This window comes from Papaver somniferum, chromosome 7 (genome assembly GCF_003573695.1).
Source record: "Papaver somniferum cultivar HN1 chromosome 7, ASM357369v1, whole genome shotgun sequence".
NCBI lineage: Eukaryota > Viridiplantae > Streptophyta > Magnoliopsida > Ranunculales > Papaveraceae > Papaver > Papaver somniferum.
In genome coordinates, this window is record NC_039364.1 from 41,860,100 (window position 1) to 41,879,275 (window position 19,176).

General features: G+C 36.9%; 1 protein-coding gene across 1 annotated transcript; it reads right to left on the minus strand.

Moving 5' to 3' along the window:
• Positions 1-12,378: 12,378 nt before the first annotated feature.
• On the minus strand, positions 12,379-16,756 carry LOC113297084 (high mobility group B protein 10-like). Its single transcript, XM_026545485.1, has 7 exons — positions 16,246-16,756; positions 14,922-15,000; positions 14,663-14,825; positions 14,416-14,505; positions 13,161-13,534; positions 12,908-13,020; positions 12,379-12,761 (listed from the first exon to the last, which is right to left on the minus strand). Exons 1-6 carry the CDS (start codon positions 16,479-16,481, stop codon positions 12,928-12,930), a joined length of 1,035 nt encoding a protein of 344 aa, XP_026401270.1. The 5' UTR covers positions 16,482-16,756; the 3' UTR covers positions 12,379-12,761; positions 12,908-12,927.
• Between the last annotated feature and the right edge of the window lie 2,420 nt (positions 16,757-19,176).

The following is a 19,176-nucleotide window of genomic DNA, read 5'->3' on the forward strand; positions in this document are numbered from 1 at the left end:
AATAATAACATTTATGATGTTAGGACTAGAATGCACAATATCAACCTTGAATCCATCTTTCCGTAAAAGGATTAAACCACCAGCTAATCCTACTGAAGGTACATAGCAGGAATTTGGAAAGAGGAGATTTTAATAAAGTTGAGAATTCTACCGCCATTAATTTTTGTTTCAGAGATAAAAATTAAGTCAGGGTTTTAGAGTTTATTAAGATGAAGAAGATGGTCTCTGGTAGGTTTCTAACAAAAACCTTGACAGTTCCAAGCTAAAATTTTCATTTTACTCAAAAAAGAAAAATATCTAAAAGATAAAAAAAAATATAAAAATTCGATTCAAAAAGTTTAAGAAAGAAGGAAGTTCTTGATACAGGACAGACATGATTTCCTTGATGTCCAAGAGTGGTGGATGCTGCTCCTTCACCATTTTTGTCCATCTCTATTTCATTGATGTTGTGTATACCAGTAGTTGAGTCATTATTATTAAAGGATAAGATAGGAAGGGTGACATGAATGTTATGTGGATTATTTGAGGGTTCATTGTTGAGCTCCGAGTTCCTCGTCCTTTTATTCTTCCTAGTGTCTTCACCAGTTTCCTCTTCTCCAGTTAAACCCTGGACTTTATCTGCTATAACATTTTATTCTTCATTCATATAGTTTTCATCATCTTCAGCATCAGATGGGTGTTCTAGATGGTGCTTATCATATTATTCTACAGTGGGTCTATCCAGGTACAGCTTATGGGATAATAACTCACAATTATCTTTTCTATGATCTATCACAAAACATTTAGGACATATATTGTGAGGTTGTAATAGCCAGTGATACCTAATCCACACTTGACCTTCTGCTTTTGTATTCCACCAACCTCCTCTGATTATTGGAAAGTTAAGATCAATCTGGACTCTTACAGTTATATCAGAACCATAATTTGGTCAACAATTCGTAGGATCTGTAGATACCTTAGTGCCAAAGAAAGCTTCATCTACCACAGCTACATTCAAGTGCTCAAGCTTCAGTTTTTTCAACCTTACAGTGAATTCCTACTGTTAGAGCATAGCTTGGTCAACCTCGCATGCGTTGCTATCTCAAGCATGTTTGTCAATGTTAGTGATCAAAACTACAAGTCTTGATTTCTAGCCTACATAGCTAAGTCTCGGACTAGGATAGAAAAGTGTAGTTGAGCTCAAGGACTTCATGGCGATTCATCATACAACGACGAAGATCTATACAAGGAACCGTGGAACTTCATCAACAAAAAGGTAGGTGGAGACTTGAACGTATCTATCACTCAAAAGTCTATCTCTTCTATCTCCTACTTCTTATGAGACAAAAGTCGTATGCTATATAGACTAGATCATACACATTTGACATTTCGAGCTGAGCATTCATTTCTTATCTTTTATCTCGAAATCATGTGTTGGAAAAGCGTTTCGCTTTGATCAAGTTTATCTTCACCTAGTGACGAAAGTCATGGAAAGTTTCAATCACTTTGAGAATTGCTCTGACGTGAATCGGTCTGTGAATAACGGTTATATAGCATCCTCTAAGAATGTCTCAATGATTGAAATGAGAGTTTAGATTACATAACCATGTATCCCTTGAACCGAAGTTTTCGAACTTTGTTAATCAAGAGAATCGGGAGGATTGTGGAATTGGCTTGCCAAGTCCGCGAACCCAGTCCACAGACTCAGTCCGCGAACTGTCAGAAGTTCTCGACCGAGAATTTCTGCTGGATTTTCCAAAACTCGTTTGTGTGCTAAGTCCGCGAACTGGCGGAAGTTCTCTTTCCGAAAATTTCTGCTGAGTTTGGAAAACTCAACCGATTAACTTAAGTACGCGAACTTGTTTGTGAACTTAAGAGGTTATGATCTAAAGATGTGCTCTGAACATGAAACATTAAATTACTAAGGAATGCTTTATGCAAACCGTGGCTATAATGTTCATGAGACGATTCAGTCGAATCGAATCATCTTTGTTTCAATTGTGTCTTGTTTAGTTACATAAGATCTCATAGCAATTGAACAACTCTTTAACTAGTTCATTTGAGTCAATTGAACTAGTTATGGTGAAGAAGAACAAGGTTAATATGAAATGCTCATATGGTTAACCTTTTGGGTTACTATGTTGAACCAACATACACGTACACGTTTGGGCATGGTTTTCACGAACCCAGTAAACGTCTATCCAAGTGTGTGTGACAAGCTAAGTTTTTGATCTAACGGTTGAGAAATATTAGCTTGAATCTAAATCAGGTTTTCATCTAACAGTGAATAAGGATTGCTTTGTACCTAAGGCAAAACCCTGATTTGAAGGCTATATAAAGGAGACATCTAGCATTGTGCAAAACTAATCCCCACACGTATGTGTGCTACTAGTGCGCCCGCTAGAGTCGATCTCCATTAACCTTTGATTTTCTTCTCTAAAATCATGTTAACGACTTAAAGACTTCATTGGGATTGTGAAGCCAGACCGATACTACTTTATCGTAGTTGTGTGATCTGATCTTGCATCTTCTATCGTACGACTACAATCGATTGACTGGCTTGAGATCGTGAGAGTTCTCCGATAGGCAAGATAAGAAGTCACAAACATCTTCGTCTCACTGTTTGTGATTCCTCGACAATCCGCTTGTGTAGTCAGGAAGGATTGTAGAGAGGTGATTGATTATCTAGGTTGTTCTTCGGGAATATAAGACCGGATTATCAATTGGTTCCTGTTCACCTTGATTTTATATCAAAAGACGGAACAAAACCTAGGGTTTATCTGTGGGAGACAGATTTATCCTTTGATTGACTTTTCTGTGTGAAACAGATCTGTTTATTATCAAGTCTGTGATTTTGGGTTGCAACAACTCTTGGTTGTGGGTGAGATCAGCTAACGGAATCAAGTGCGCAGTATCCTGCTGGGATCAGAGGCGTAGGAGTACAACTGTACCTTGGATCGGTGGGAGACTGATTGGGGTTCAACTATAGTACATTCCGAAGTTAGTTTGCAGTAGGCTAATGTCTGTAGCGGCTTAATACAGTGTGTATTCAATCTGGACTAGGTCCCGGGGGTTTTCTGCATTTGTGGTTTCCTCGTTAACAAAATTTCTGGTGTGTGTTATTTCTTTTCCGTACTATATTTTATATAATTGAAATAATACAGATTGTGCGTTCGTGATTATCAGTTGGAGGTTGGATGTTGATTTTTATTGATTGATCCTTGGACATTGGTCTTTGGTACCGTCCAAGTATTCCTTGCATTTGATAAAGACTCGCTATTGATTTTAGCTTGAGTAAAAATCAAATCAAGAGAGAGATATTAACTCCTTGAGATACTTTTATCTAGATTGAGTCTGACTGTCTAGTTGATTCTTTAGCAAAGTATTTCGGAGTTAGTCCATACAGATTGCTAAGCGAAATATTGGGTGGTGTTGTTAGACCCCAGCTTTTTCAATTGGTATCAGAGCAGGCAAACACGTTTAAGACCTCATCAATCTGTGTTTGTAGCGATCTGACTCTATGGGCAAGAGTACTATCTCTGATAACGCAACATCAGTTCAGGGTTATTCAGATAAGCTTCAGAGATCTGAAACCTTTGAGAAAAACTCCTCCTCGTCTCCTTCTGCCGAATATGCATTCAACTGGAAAAAATCTCTTGATAAGCAGTTGGATGATCTTTCAGATGATAGTGATTCAGAAGAAGAACAGAGCGTTGATGAGGAAGTTTCTCAATACATCATGTTATTTAATCGTGAATTAAAAGAAACAAAGACAACTGCTTCCCTGAGAAAATTCATGGGTCCTCTCTGTCAAGAAAACAGAAAATTGAGAAAACTCTTCAAGGGTTATGATGGTAGATACAAACTATTACAATCTACCGTTAAGGATCATGAAGAAGAGGTTCGCTCAAAAAAAACTGAATGTGATAATCTTCTTCGTAACCTCGGTGTGTTAAAAGAAAGGCTTGACGAAACTGAAGCAAGATATAAATCTCAGCGTAAATGGTTCAAGGACAAAGAACATCAGTTTCTTACCAAAGAAAAATCCTTGAAAACTGAACTTGCGGCTGCTCTTGAGAAGGTAAAATCTCTGGAGGAAAATCTGAAGAGATTCAACACTAGCTCTACAAAGTTATCATCTATGTTTGGAGCATGTAAAGAACATCGTGATACACGTGGTTTGGGCTATAAAGGTATAGACACTCCAAGCACAGGTAAGATCAACTTTGTTAGAGCCGTTAATAATTCTACATGTGAAAGACCTGTGTCATCTTGCAAGAACAAGGATTCTACTCCAACAAAGTCTGCTAGTAAGAGAACCACTGAATATAAATCCTTTCACTGCTATTTCTGCGGGAACAAAGGACACTCTGAGCAAAGGTGTCGTCTTCGGAAAAGGAATGAAAAACTTCGTAACATTCTTACATGGATGTCTAAAGAAGTTGTTAAACCTGTATCACAGATTGGCAGAATTAAGGACTTTTGCTATCAAGGGATGAAGTGTGATAAAGTTGATCCTTGCCATGTTCCTTCGAAGGATTTCTACAAAGGAATAAAAAATAATGGCAAAAGTTTAACGGATCTGCTAAATCAGTCTGAAAAGAGAAAAGGGAACAGAAGGAAGAAAAGGTCAGGTTCCTCTAATTCTCTCAAAAAGGACTGTGAATCCAAGACTTCCAATTCAGACTTCTTACATGTCAACAATCGAGTCTCTGATCTGAAGATTCACATAAACAAACTAAGACGGAATATCAAGAAAACATGGAATGTTGTTAACCAGGTACTTCTAAATCTTCTCTTGATAATGCTTCTTCAATTTAACCAGGTAGTTTTCTAAATACCGATAAAAAGGAAAAATAAGAAGTGAATAATGATGAGCAACATGCTCATCTTATTATTCCCTAACATGTTCATAATTGCATCTATTTTTTATGATGATTTTTTAAAAAGGGATGCTCATGATTCTCAGGATTTTCATCTTAAGAAAACTGTCAGGATTGTACTGCATTCGATGTTACTTGTTCCGTTTGCTCCTCAACATCTACTTCTCCTTATCTTTGGGTTTCTTTGGTCTTTCATAGGCCCGTCTCTCTAGTACACGCACCAACCCTCACGAACGTCTTGTTTCCTAAGGTTTGATGGAATCCCTTATTTTTATAATGTGTTCCAGAGGTGCAAAAAGATTTTCTATAAAGTCTTTGTGGTGCAAAATAGAGGGAAGCAACAAGGCTGATGATGTTGAGCTATGTCCTATTGATATTTCCTGCTTTCATGCTCTTGATCATGAAAACGAAGACAAACTGCCAGTTCAGATTTCTTGACAACTGGTAGGAAATCTTCTTTGAGACTTCAAGGTCGTTTGCGAACAACTTGGTATCGCAACACGGAATCTAGACTACCTAAAAGACGAACTAAGGAAGGCAACTGAAGAACTCGCTCTTGTTCAAACCCTGGTTGCATGCAGGATTTAGTTTTTTTCGTCTGATCTTGGTTCTAGTTGTTTGCATAGTAAGTCTTCTTTTTGGATTAGTTGGAAGAATAACTAGTGCTTTGAATAGCGATGATTGTGACTACACATAGCTATTTTTATTTTCATATTCTTATGTTATTTTTTAGGTTTATTGAAATTCTAAAAATATTTGGAGGATGATGTTTATTGCAGTATTTTAATGGTTTGTGATATTGCAATATTTTTATGGGATATGTATTGTTTACGTACGTGAACTTGAAGGTCCCATATTGCATTCAAAAGTAAAGTCGTTCATGAATCGGTATTCGTATTGATAAAAGGACGAATGGAATTTTGACATATACAAAAGTTATGCCTATGCAATCATGTATTTGATGGAAAATAGGACAAAATCTTTTGTTCAACAAGGATAAAGTCTATTATGTCATTATGATGGAAAATAGAATAGATCCTTGTATGTTATCCACGGTATTGATCTTCATTGATCCATTTTATTATGTTTTACCGTGAAGGATCCATTGTGTGTCTTATGTTGAGCACCTTACAACTAAGTCGATTTACCTTGGCTTTGTTGGTTGTTCCATAAGATGCTATATCTCGAGCATTAGGAACTAAATTAATCAACTAGTTTGGTTATTTAGTTAGTACTCCATAAGTCTTCTTTCTTATGTTGAGTACATGTACGGTTAAGGTTGTCATATTCTATGATGAACTTAGTCGGGGTTCCATAAGTTCTCTTATGTTGAGCCCAAAATAATTAAATTAATTACTTCGGTGATTAGTTTGGTTGTTTGTATTCCGATTAGATTAATTATAGGTTCTCTTGTAATTAATCTAGTTGAGTTTTCATATATTCCACAAGTTCTTGTGTTGGGTATATGAAAGGATACACTATCATGTTCTTTGGTTAATGTAGTCATATATTCCGTAAGGTTTTCCTTATATTGAGTATTTGAACGGTTAAGTTAGTCATCTCCGTGTGATTGACTTAGTCGTAGCTCCGTGAGTTTACTTATGTTGGGCACTTTCAATTAAATTGATCACTTTTGTGGTTTGATTTAGTTGCATATTCCAATTGAATTAATCATGGGTTTACTTGTGGTTAATTTGGTTGAGCTTTGGATATAGAAAATCATTCCTATGGTTTTTGGTGTCCAATAAAAAATCCTTCTTTTCTTTCGAAATTAAGGTCGCTCTTGTTGTTCTCTTGAGAATGACATCAAATGGGGGAGAGTTCTTTTGAACTTGTGCTTAATGGTAATATCTTGCGGGGAGTGCGGCTGTGGAATTTTATAGGGGTTATCTTGTATCTTAAAACTCTTTGATGAATGTTGTTAGCTTCGGCTATTAGATTGCATCTAAATTAAGTTGGTATGTATTTTTCTTTTGGTCATGAAATGTCTCTTGTGGAAATTTCATTATTGATCCCATTCTTGTACCTTTGCCAATTTTATTGACAAAAAGGGGGAGAAATATTGTAGTTCACACTACAAATACGTATGGTTTTCGGATCATTGTGTAAGGGTGAGTGGTCTCCATGATCGAGATGGAGTATTGACTAAGGGGGAGTGATACATATCACCGCATTATTATTGTTAAAGTCGTGATACAATTGTCCTTTGATGTTATATAATAATACTATGACACTGTATAATAATGATCGATAATCTCGATTTCTCTCATTGTTATAGGTACGGATCTTCAACAACGATGGTGCTAAACTTACAACCTTTGGGATCATTGGAGTACTTGGAAGGACGAAGATTTCAAGGAACGTTGAAGATTAGACTATGGAATAGGAGCCACTAAAGTTTATCTTTTTTGTATTCCATATGTATTAATAGTTTTGTCACTAAAATTGACAAGGGGGGAGATTGTTAGAGCATAGCTCGGTCAACCTCGCATGCGTTGCTATCTCAAGCATTCTTGTCAATGTTAGTGATCAAAACTACAAGTCTTGATTTCTAACCTACATAGCTAAGTCTCGGACTAAGATAGAAAAATGTAGTTGAGCTCAAGGACTTCATGGCGATTCATCATACAACGACGAAGATCTATACAAGGAACCGTGGAACTTCATCAACAAAAAGGTATGTGGAGACTTGAACTTATCTATCACTCAAAAGTCTATCTCTTCTATCTCCTACTTCTTATGAGACAAAATTCGTATGCTATATAGACTAGGTTATACACATTTGACATTTCGAGCTGAGCATTCATTGCTTATCTTGTATCTCGAAATCATGTATTGGTAAAGCGTTTCGCTTTGATCAAGTTTATCTTCACTTAGTGACGAAAGTCATGAAAAGTTTCAATCACTTTGATAATTGCTCTGACGTGAATCGGTCTGTGAATAACGGCTACATAGCATCCTCTGAGAATGTCTCAATGATTGAAATGAGAGTTTAGATTACATAACCATGTATTCCTTGAACCGAAGTTTTCGAACTTTGTTGATCAAGAGAATCGGGAGGATTGTGGAATTGGCTTGCCAAGTCCGCGAACCCAGTCCGCAGTCTCAGTCCGCGAACTGTCGGAAGTTGTCGACCGAGAATTTCTGCTGGATTTTCCAAAACTCGTTTGTGTGCTAAGTCCGCGAACTGGCAGAAGTTCTCTTTCCGAGAATTTCTGTTGAGTTTGGAAAACTCAACCGATTAACTTAAGTCCGCGAACTTGTTTGCGAACTTAAGAGGTTATGATCTAAAGATGTGCTCTGAACATGAAACATTAAATTACTAAGGAATCCTTTATGAAAACCGTGGCTATAATGTTCATGAGACGATTCAATCGAATCGAATCATCTTTGTTTCAATTGTGTCTTGTTTAGTTACATAAGATCTCATAGCAATTGAACAAACTCTTTAACTAGTTCATTTGAGTCAATTGAACTAGTTATGGTGAAGAAGAACAAGGTTAATATGAAATGCTCATATGGTTAACCTTTTGGGTTACTATGTTGAACCAACATACACGTACACGTTTGGGCATGGTTTTCACGAACCCAGTAAACGTCTACCCAAGTGTGTGTGACAAGCTAAGTTTTCGATCTAACAGTTGAGAAATATTAGCTTGAATCTAAATCAGGTTTTCATCTAACAGTGAATAAGGATTGCTTTGTACCTAAGGAAAAACCCTGATTTGAAGGTTATATAAAGGAGACATCTAGCATTGTGCAAAACTAATCCCCACACATCTGTGTGCTACTAGTGCCCTCGCTAGAGTCAATCTCCATTAACCTTTGATTTTCTTCTCTAAAATCAGGTTAATGACTTAAAGGCTTCATTGGGATTGTGAAGCCAGACCGATACTAATTTATCGTAGTTGTGTGATATGATCTTGCATCTTCTATCGTACGAGTACAATCGATTGATTGGCTTGAGATCGTGAGAGTTCTCCGATAGGCAAGATAAAGAAGTCACAAACATCTTCGTCTCATTGTTTGTGATTCCTCGACAATCCGCTTGTGTAGTCAGGAAGGATTGTAGAGAGGTGATTGATTAATCTAGGCTGTTCTTCGGGAATATAAGACCGGATTATCAATTGGTTCCTGTTCACCTTGATTTTATATCAAAAGACGGAACAAAACCTAGGGTTTATCTGTGGGAGATAGATTTATCCTTTGATTGACTTTTCTGTGTGAGACAGATCTGTTTATTATCAAGTCTGTGATTTTGGGTTGCGGAAACTCTTGGTTGTGGGTGAGATCAGCTAAGGGAATCAAGTGCGCAGTATCCTGCTGGGATCAGAGGCGTAGGAGTACAACTGTACCTTGGATCGGTGGGAGACTGATTGGGGTTCAACTATAGTCCATTCTGAAGTTAGTTTGCAGTAGGCTAGTGTCTGTAGCGGCTTAATACAGTGTGTGTATTCAATCTGGACTAGGTCCCGGGGTTTTTCTGCATTTGCGGTTTCCTCGTTAACAAAATTGCTGGTGTCTGTGTTATTTCTTTTCCGCATTATATTTTATATAATTGAAATAATACAGGTTGTGCGTTCGTGATCATCAATTGGAGGTTGGATGTTGATTGATATTGATTGATCCTTGGACATTGGTCTTTGGTACCGTCCAAGTATTCCTTGCATTTGATAAAGACTCGCTATTGATTTTAGCTTGAGTAAAAATCAAATCAAGAGAGAGATATTAACTCCTTGAGATACTTTTATCTAGATTGAGTCTGACTGTCTAGTTGATTTTTAGCAAAGTATTTCGGAGTTAGTCCATACAGATTGCTAAGCGAAATATTGGGTGGTGTTGTTAGACCCCCGTTTTTTCACCTACACAAAAAAATCATGCACCTCTGGTTTTTTCTTCGTATCATATTTTTGAATAGAAAATAAAGCATCATATATAATCCATGGACCTCTTTTGATGACATCATTTTGCTCTTCCTCATTATTAAGTTTAATAACAAAAAAATTACGACCCATCACCTTCATCTCCTTGTTTTTGTATCTTTTCCAAAGCTTGTTGATCTCAGTTCTTACTAGCTTCAATTCCATCTTGTCCTTATCAAATGTCTTACCCAATATGATATTGGTCCACTCTTCTGCAACTTCATTAATCAACTTCGTAGAACCAACAACTCTATGTTGTAGCATATATTTCTAGGAGATGGAAGTTTTCTTCAGTTGTTTGCAATCATAGTGGCTTGAGTTTCAGAACTGGAAGCCTTATTACCTAAAGAGTATAAGGTTCCGGAACTGAGAAATCTTTTTTCCGTAAAAACAAAACCTTTAGGGTTTCTGCTTTGATTGAGATAGTAGCTAATATGGTAGTTATGGGTGATAACCAGAAAGGAATGAAAGTTCCAGCAACTGAGGGGAATTCTTATAATAGAGATATTTTCGGCAGAAAAATAAATCTCTTTTGGTTGAGTCAAAAAAAGAAATTGCCAACTATTAATTGAGCTGGAATTACGGTAACAGAGATTCACTGACATGGGAGGCAAAACTAGATTTCGAATTTTTATGGTTTCATGATAGTGAAGGTTTTCAAGATGAATGATAGTGATGATGAAAAAGGAAACTGAAACCATAGAAAGGTTCCTAGGAATAAAAAGAGACTTCAACATACTGATAGGAATCATCACGAGGAGATGATTAGCACTACTTGCTAAAAAACAATATTGTTTGACTGATTTGGAAGCAAGTTCCAAATAACCCTACTGGTTATACCACTCAAAGAACAAAAGGAATAGCTTTTCATTAGATAGTGTTGGAATTTTTAGTGAAAAATAAAAATGTGAGTGAAAATCAGTTTTCAAGTTTTAAACTCCAAGAGATGTGTTTGGGTTATGCCTTTTCACCATAAGACACCTAGTCATGAATAGGTGTTATGGAGAGTCACCATTGGCCATGGAGAGTCACCTATTGGTGAAAAGACACCTTGTAGAGTCACCATTGACTCTATATAAACCAATCTCTTAGTTTTGTTTTATATGGATTTTACAAGTTTTTGAGAAGAAGAAAAACAAGTTTCCAAGTCATGAGTCAGAGTCATTTAAGAGCACAATAATTATCAACATTCGCTGGCCTAAAAGTATTTGTAGTGCTACATCGTAGAACCGTGAGCACCATATGCCGGGATGAATTGTCTTTAAGGAAAGAGGATTACCTTGCCTCGATCAACCAAACCGATAAGTCTTTGTAACTCTCTTTTTATTAGTATTTTGTTTGTGCATGAATATGATTTCCGAGAAACCGAAACCGCATCACATTTCCAACAGATAGTTTACCCAAAAAAAGTAAGAGCTATTATAATTGAAAAAACTGAAACTATCACCAAAGACGTCTCAAAAAGAAAAAGCCAATAACATATCAAAAATGGAGGGAATAAAATAAACATGTTTAAACAGATTAGCAAGAGTCAATAGATCAAGGTTGCAGCATAATAATATCAGGATCAGGAAAGATCAAAGAAAATAAAAGATAAAAAAGGGAAAAAATTTAAAAATTTTGAATGAGTTGAATCAGCAGTCACGGATTTGCAGAGTTTCTCTTTCTCCTAACCCTCGTATTAAGTGGTTAGATTAACATCTTATGGGCTGTAGGATTTTATGCAGTTACACATTTTTAATCTTCTTGATCTTTCAGCCATCATCATCAGTAGCAGCAACAATCGGATCGAAAAACACAAAAATAAAATAAATAAATAAATAAATAAGTGATTATCTAGTTCCATTTTACCTCCAATGAAGATATAAGCGGTATATTGATCAATGGAATCCATTTCTTCTCGGGGAAGATCTTGCTCATCACCCAAATTGGTACTGGCAAAATAGCTCCAACGAGGTACAACCACACCAAGTTTTGATATATTCCACCAGCTCCGAATAATCTGCTTGGTCCAATTAGACCCCATATAACAGAAGCATTGAAGGTGACTTTGTATTTTGGACAAGTCCATGGATTATCTGGATGTAGAGCATCATTTACACATATGTTTTCGATATTATCAAGCATCCACCAACAAACTCCAAGGTTGACTACACCAGCTATAATTGTTCCAGCAAGCTTCATCATAGAAAGACATCTTTAGTAAGTAAGTATACCTTTTATATTTTGCACAAAAATATAACATTGCTTTATTTCTGAGATGTTTTGAGTTTCATACCTGCGCGGTGTACATGCACTTTGGTGGGATTTTCATGTAGTGACCAAGTTTAAGATCCGACAAAAACGAGAGTGCAAACAAAGTTTCCTGCAAATTAGGAAATATATCTAGCCCAGGACTGCATGGTGTGCTGAAGTGAAATTTAAGAGAATATTAGAGAGTGCGAGGGGATACGGCGCACAACTGCATGGGTGGCAAAAGAAAGGCTGCCTTTTTCTCCAACCGGTTTACTGGATTGATCATGGTCTACATTCCTACACAATTTGTTTTAACATGGAATATATTCATGTCCCGACTATTCAATATATTAACTGGGTGAACTCAAACTTATATATTAGATATAAATAGTAGAACGCTTGTTTAAACGAAATTCTAATTCATGCCTTCCAAAGAAACAAGGTACAAACAGTTCTACAATGGCAATTTTTCAGTAACAAGTTAATAAGATCTCTAAATATTACTTTCTAGTTTCTACACTACAGGAACCCTTCCTCATTTCTTTTCAACCTAACATTTTTCCATCTAATTTCTGTCAAAAACTTCTTCTAGCGACTGTGATCTGATCCACAAGCAAAGCAAGTCTTTCACTTGCTTGGATGAGTAGCATCAGAGAAGTCATAGGTTCAATCCCGTCACTACTGCACATCTGTATACGAACTCATGCATGACTACTCTTCTTCACATTCGCCTGCCAGTTACCTATTCAAAAAGAACCAGAGCGAAATATAACATGGGAAATCAGTTAAACTTGTTTTTCCATTTGGAAATTTTCATGCCTCTCCAGAAGGCAAAAAAAAGAAAGCAACAAATGCTGAGAAAAAGGTGATGGAAGTATTTGAAAGCACCTGATTAAATTTCTCAAGGTTTACTGCAGTTTTGAACCATTTGACGTTTTTCTGTATTCCGTCATTTCTTTTCGAAATCTTTCTTTGTCTCTTAACCCTCTCTCTCTGTACACCTGCAAGTTAGAAGAGGGTAATAAGAAACTCAGCTAGCCAAGCTACGCAAAACGAATAAAAATTACATATGAGCCAAGGGTAGCCATTTAGTAGGAGGATGCCGTACCAAACTGGCTACACTCATCAAACAATTAATTACCTGTTTTTCAGCCTCTGAGAGTTTGCCCCACAAGTTTCCCATCTTGGTGCTAATGGTTAGTTCTTCACCTTCAGTATGGACGGCCTTCAGTGTGGCATAATGCTCAGAAAAGAAGAAATTATAACCACTCCTTTTAGGTTTGGGATAAGATGGGTCCATAGCTGCAAGACGGTTTCTGTTCCTTTTTCGTTTACGGGGTACAAGTGATGAATTATTACTATTGGTATTACGGGAAACTTGTGCGTCATGCGGAACATGGTAGAGAACACCTTTCAGCTGCTCTGAGCCAAAACTAACCGTAACGAGATATCCATTATCAAATTTTCCATCAATGGATCCAGTCACCCATTGACCTGGCCATTTCTGAGGATTCACTGAACAAAAACATTTATACACGTAAAAAAGAAGATACTGCGACAAAAGCACGAAAGAAAAATAACCTAAGTAGATGCTCAACTGAAGATTCAACTGATTCTCCTATTGCCAGGGAATTTTCCAGTCTAGTAATAACAAGCAATACAGAAGACAGATAACTTACACAGAACATCTGCATAAAAGAATGATAGATTTGACAGGAAAAAAATTAAAAAAGACGCAACAGTGTCACAAATAATTGGCAATAGTTACCAAGGAAGGAAAGTTATGCTTTCCCCAGAAAAGCCAATTGAAGGAATATAGAAAGGCTTAACTACTATGACAGTTTCGATAGTTGATTAACTAGATTCTCGATACTTATTATTAATAAGGTACATTAGATTTTCTCTTTTAAGATATATGGATATGACGTATACATACTGGTTGGTAACAACGATAGCCAAACCAGACGGATAAACAAATCAACCTCCCAACTGTTGAAATAGGATTAATCTTGCAAACCTAAATTAGCATTTTAAGATGCTACAGCTAATCATCAAAAAAGAAAAAGAAAAAGAAAAGATGGTACTGTCATTTCAAATGATTTATAGAAGAAGTGCTCGCAGACCTCGGGTCATAATTCGTTCGCCATTAATTGCTAGAGCATATTGTTCGAGCAGCACGACTGACTAGACAGGACACCTAAGATCATGACTTTTTGCTTCAACTATGACACGGGAAGTTCTTAATGCAGGGTATCACAACTAAGTTGACACCGGAAAAATCTTGTACTTTAGCCAGAACTAATGCCACCACAATTTCATGTAAATAATTATACCATATATGCTTTTTAGAGAAGAGGTAGTCTCAGCAAATAAGAGGTGAATGTTACGGATCTCACCTGGCTGACTAGAACTGGTGCCGTTATCATTAGTTCTTGCTCCTTCAATCTGCATGGGTGCTGATTCATTCACAGGACTGCTACCCACGTCTGTGAAATAGTGAATACATCTTGCATGATTTAATGGTTCGACATAAACTAAAATAGCAATAAAATAAACTGTCTTCTTTGTCTCAAAAATCGACAAGAAAAGGTGGAAAAAAATGCATTTTAGCCATAGATTTACAAAACTGAGTTGAGGACATACAAGTGATCGAGAATTGCTGAGGTTGTTTACGAAAATAGTACACTTGCTCATAATGATGAAGCAAAGACATATAGTATTTCCGCAAGACAAAAGATGCATTCGTAATTGTTGCAGGGAAACTGAAGACAGCGATTATTTCCCTCCATTTACGGGTTTGGATGACCTATAACCGACACACAAGGAAAGACGAACCAGCCAATTAAGAATAGAGTGAGGAGGCATCTAAAAAGAATTGTCGAAATAAGTTGAAAATTGATACCTTTTCAAGACCTCCACGAGCAGTGACCTCCACAAAAAGCAGGTGCAGATCAAGAGCCTTTCCTCCAATGATAGGCACCCTTAAAAATTTAAAGCAAGATTAGAATTTATAGAAACACAGGGATGTTCAGTTGCAGCGCACATGATAGACGGGTTGTTCCCTATGTCATACCCATTACGAGGTACAGCGATCCTGTGATGTGAGCTACCTATATGGCTATATATTTTCCCTACAATTTTAATATACATAGTAGAATAACGTAAAGACCCTAGTACTCGTGAAACTGTCATGAAAAACAGTGTTTAGGAAGCACGTAGAATTTATGTAGGTTCTTTATGCATATCAGACCACAAAAAAACAGCAGACACCATAGTCAAGCAAAGAAATAAAAGCAGTTAATAGATAACAAATATACGCAATTCACATTACGCTAACAAACTGAGAAATAATTTAAACAACAGACAAGGTAAATAGCTCCAGCAACGCACTGAGACATACCCGCGCAGAAATATATAGGCTGACTGAGAAAGAGACTTAAGTACTCTATGGCAATTAGTGTAATTTATGGATTCTGTAAACTAAAGCCAATAAGTACATGGTGACCAGGAGAGGCATAAAACTAATGAGAAGCGCAAAACCAAACATCGTTACATGGAATGAAGCAACGTACCCAAAGATGCCAAGATGCAAGATTACAAGCTATCCTAATTAAAACCAAAAGAGCAGAACGAATAAGAAAAACTCTAAACAGTATATAAATGCTAGAACTCAATCAATCCTACATCCTAGAGGGTACCAAGAAATCAATTCCCTAGCATATATCCAAAGAGAAGGTTTCAGATTGAGCCGAGATATTAATCAACTACACTAAAGAAAATCAGGTATTCCTACCATAGCCCTTTCAGAAAAATCATGAGATTTCCCACAACTCCCTACCTTCTGAACATAAGTTCACATGTTGGCCCCAGAGAAGTTAAAACTATTAAATACAGGTATCAGAGAGGTGAAACCTTGAACCCCCACGGCCACATGCAAAAGTACTACAAATCTACTAGGAAGAAGAAGAAGACTACATCTTCCAACGGCATACATAAAATAAACCAGTGCATAATAAATAAACCATCTTAATCAAAAACCTAATAACACAAAAACCCTAATCTAATAACATAATAAAGCCCATATTTATCAAACAAAAAGACATAAACCAGCTGAAGTAAGTGGTGATGTTTCAAAAATCCTAGAGCAAAATCTCAAAGTAAAACCCTAGTTAAAATGCATAATAATAATAAGAAGAAAAGAAAAGAAAAGAAAAAAACCCACTTACATAAACTTAGTACCAAGTGATTCATGAAGATCTTTGAGTGTTTTATTAAATAAATCAACATTCTGAACCACTTGTTCATATGTTGTAACTGAACCAGGATAAGAAGCTTCATTACTAAGAGCAGCAGCAGCTACTGATAAATCTCTTATTCCTCCTTTTTTATCAGCAACAACTATTGCAGTAGAAATGGGTGTTGCTGTTGTTGTTGTTTGGAGATGAGGTGGTTGTGTAGACATTTTTTTGGTAGTCAAAGGAAAAAAAAATTTAAAAAAGAATTAGAGATGATATGAGAACTTTTGGTAGAAATATAAGTTTTTGACAAAAACCAAATAGATAGAAATTTCTTGGCCAAAATAATAAAAAGTGAAGATTTAAAAGAGAGATTAAGGACCTGAAAATTTTGATGATTGGGGTGTTATTATTAGGTGTTGGGTTTAGATGGAAAGAAATAGAGGAAGGTGAAAAAGAGAAGAGAGAAATAAATTAAAGTTAGGGTAAGAGTAAAGTAAAGTTTGGTGTTTTTGGTACAAATTTAAATAATTTTTTGTACTTATTTTTTTGATTTTATTTATTTTTTTTTGTTTGCTTGGATCAAAGGGATAAGGAGAGGCTAGAGACATGAGATAAAGTTATTTAATGTGTTTAACCTTTTCTTTTAGGGCAAACAGCACAGGTTTAAATTTTGAATTGGACCATCTCAAATAGGAAAATTAGTTAACCATCCCTAAACATAATGCTGGGCCGTTTGGAGATAAATACTGGATGCCTAATCTACCCTAGGCTCAGCTTTATTTATGCTTTTTATTTTACTTTTTACATTGAACGGGGGTAAATACTAGGGAAGGGTAGGTGTGCATGTTGGATATTCCCTGCTACACTCCTGATCATGTCTCTCGTTATTTTTATTTTTATCTGGACAAGATCGGGCAACTGTTTTCGACTTCAGTTCAAACTGCATGCTTGAAGTCCCCGTGGCTCGCAAAGCAGAAGACCTTTTGTAATGCATAGCTCAAGCAGGTTACAAATGCCTTCTAACTTTTTTTTTTCTTCTTTTTTTCCTGGCAACAAAAATAAAATCTTGACAAAATTGAAGCCTGGAGAAATTATTTGATGCCTATCGATTTTACTCCGAACTAGAGATAGGGGATATTGAGTGTGTAAATGTTATGATTTATGAAGGTAGTACAGTTGAGAGTGACAATTCATAAATATAAAACTTGCAGCCACACTGGACTGTCTTCTCTCTATTTCTTTTCTTATCTTCTTACAGTGATGAAGCGATAATAAATACTACTCAAACCCTAGTTGAGAGGGACTACTCATCGTCTCCTTACACGTGGGTTTGACAGAGCCATTGATCCCAAAATTAACTTAAGCCTAAAGTAAACAAATTAACAGAATTCAAACTAATAACTGATGTAATTAATGCCCATGCTGTCTCTCTTTCGATAAGGGCAACCACATTGTCACAGGCATGTGAGAATACCCTCATCTGCAGAACATCCTTATCCTCAAGGATGGAATTTAGGGAAATGAGCTTTCACATTTGCGACGTCCTCCCATGTAGCGTCAGCAGCTGTGGTGTGAGGATTATCATTTGAGGGACAGTGAGGCGACCTCGAGAGATTTCTCTAGTATCCAGTACGGCGATAGGCTTGAGAATTATTTCTCCTGCAGCATCAGTCTGTGGAAGTGTTGGAGCAGTAACAGCAGCATCTCCAATGCACTTCTTCAGCTGAGATACGTGAAACACAGGGTGTATCTGAGAAGAGGAGGGGAGTTGGAGCTTGTATGCAACAGTACCCACCTTAGCAATCACAGGGAATGGGCCGTAGTAACGAGCTGAGAGCTTGAAATTTATGCGCAATGCAATAGAGGATTGCATGTAAGGTTGGAGTTTAAGAAACACTAAGCCACCAACTTCAAAGGTTCTATCAGTTCTCTTCTTATCTGCATATAACTTCATCCTCTCTTGGGCCTTATGGAGAGAATCTTGTAGAAGCTCCAGCATGGCATCTCTTTGTTGGATGTACTCTTCTATAGCAGCAACAGAGGTGAGTACCTCATTTGGGAAAGCAAGATGAGGTGGATAGTAACCATACAGAGCCTTAAAATGAGTCATGTTTAGGCCAGTGTGATGGTTAGTATTGTAATTCAGCTAGTGTCAGCCACTTGAACCACTTCTTTGGATGATGGCCTGTCATACACCTAAGATTGTTCTCCAAACAGGCATTCACTCTTTCAGTTTTCCCATCAGACTGAGGTTGGTAGGCAGAGCTCATGTGCAAGTTGGTACCCATTGCCTTGAAGAGTTCTTGCCAAAAATTTCTTGTAAAGATCTTGTCCCTATCTGATACAATGGAAGAGGGAAGGCCATGAAGCTTGAAGACATGTGAGAGAAACTCTTGAGCCACAATAGTAGATGTAAATGGGTGAGTCAGTGCTATGAAGTGGTTGTATTTTGTAAGCCTGTCAACTATCACCAGGATGACATCTTTTTTGTTGGAGAGGGGTAAACCTTCTATGAAATCCATAGTAATATGCTGCCAAGCTTGAGTACGAATTGGAAGTGGTTGTAACAGGCCAGCAGGCAATGTGTGTTCACCTTTATTTCTTTGGCACATATCACAATGGCTGACCAGGAGGAGCATTTCTTTCTTTAAACCCTTTCAATAAAAATAGCTTTTTACTTTAATGTAGCTCCCTTGCATGCCAAAATGTCCCCCAACAGCAGAAGAGTGCATAGACTTTAAGATAGAATATCTGAGGTTGTTGTTGGTTCCCGCATAAATTCTCCCTTTGTACCTTAAGATGCCCTCAGAATAAGTGTAATGTGGAACATATTGTGGAGCTATAAGTAGTTGAGGAATGAGCTGAGTTTCCTAAGCATCTTTTTCATAACTTGAAATAATTTCTTGAGCCCAAGTTGGA

Excerpts from the sequence above, each read along its gene's own strand:
- LOC113297084 (XM_026545485.1), bottom strand. The coding sequence starts at position 16,481 with ATGTCTACACAACCACCTCATCTCCAAACAACAACAACAGCAACACCC. Across the intron at positions 14,506-14,662 it reads TCAGCAATTCTCGATCACTT|ACGTGGGTAGCAGTCCTGTG; the intron begins GTATGTCCTCAA and ends ACTATTTCACAG. Across the intron at positions 13,535-14,415 it reads CACCAGTTCTAGTCAGCCAG|TGAATCCTCAGAAATGGCCA; the intron begins GTGAGATCCGTA and ends GTTTTTGTTCAG.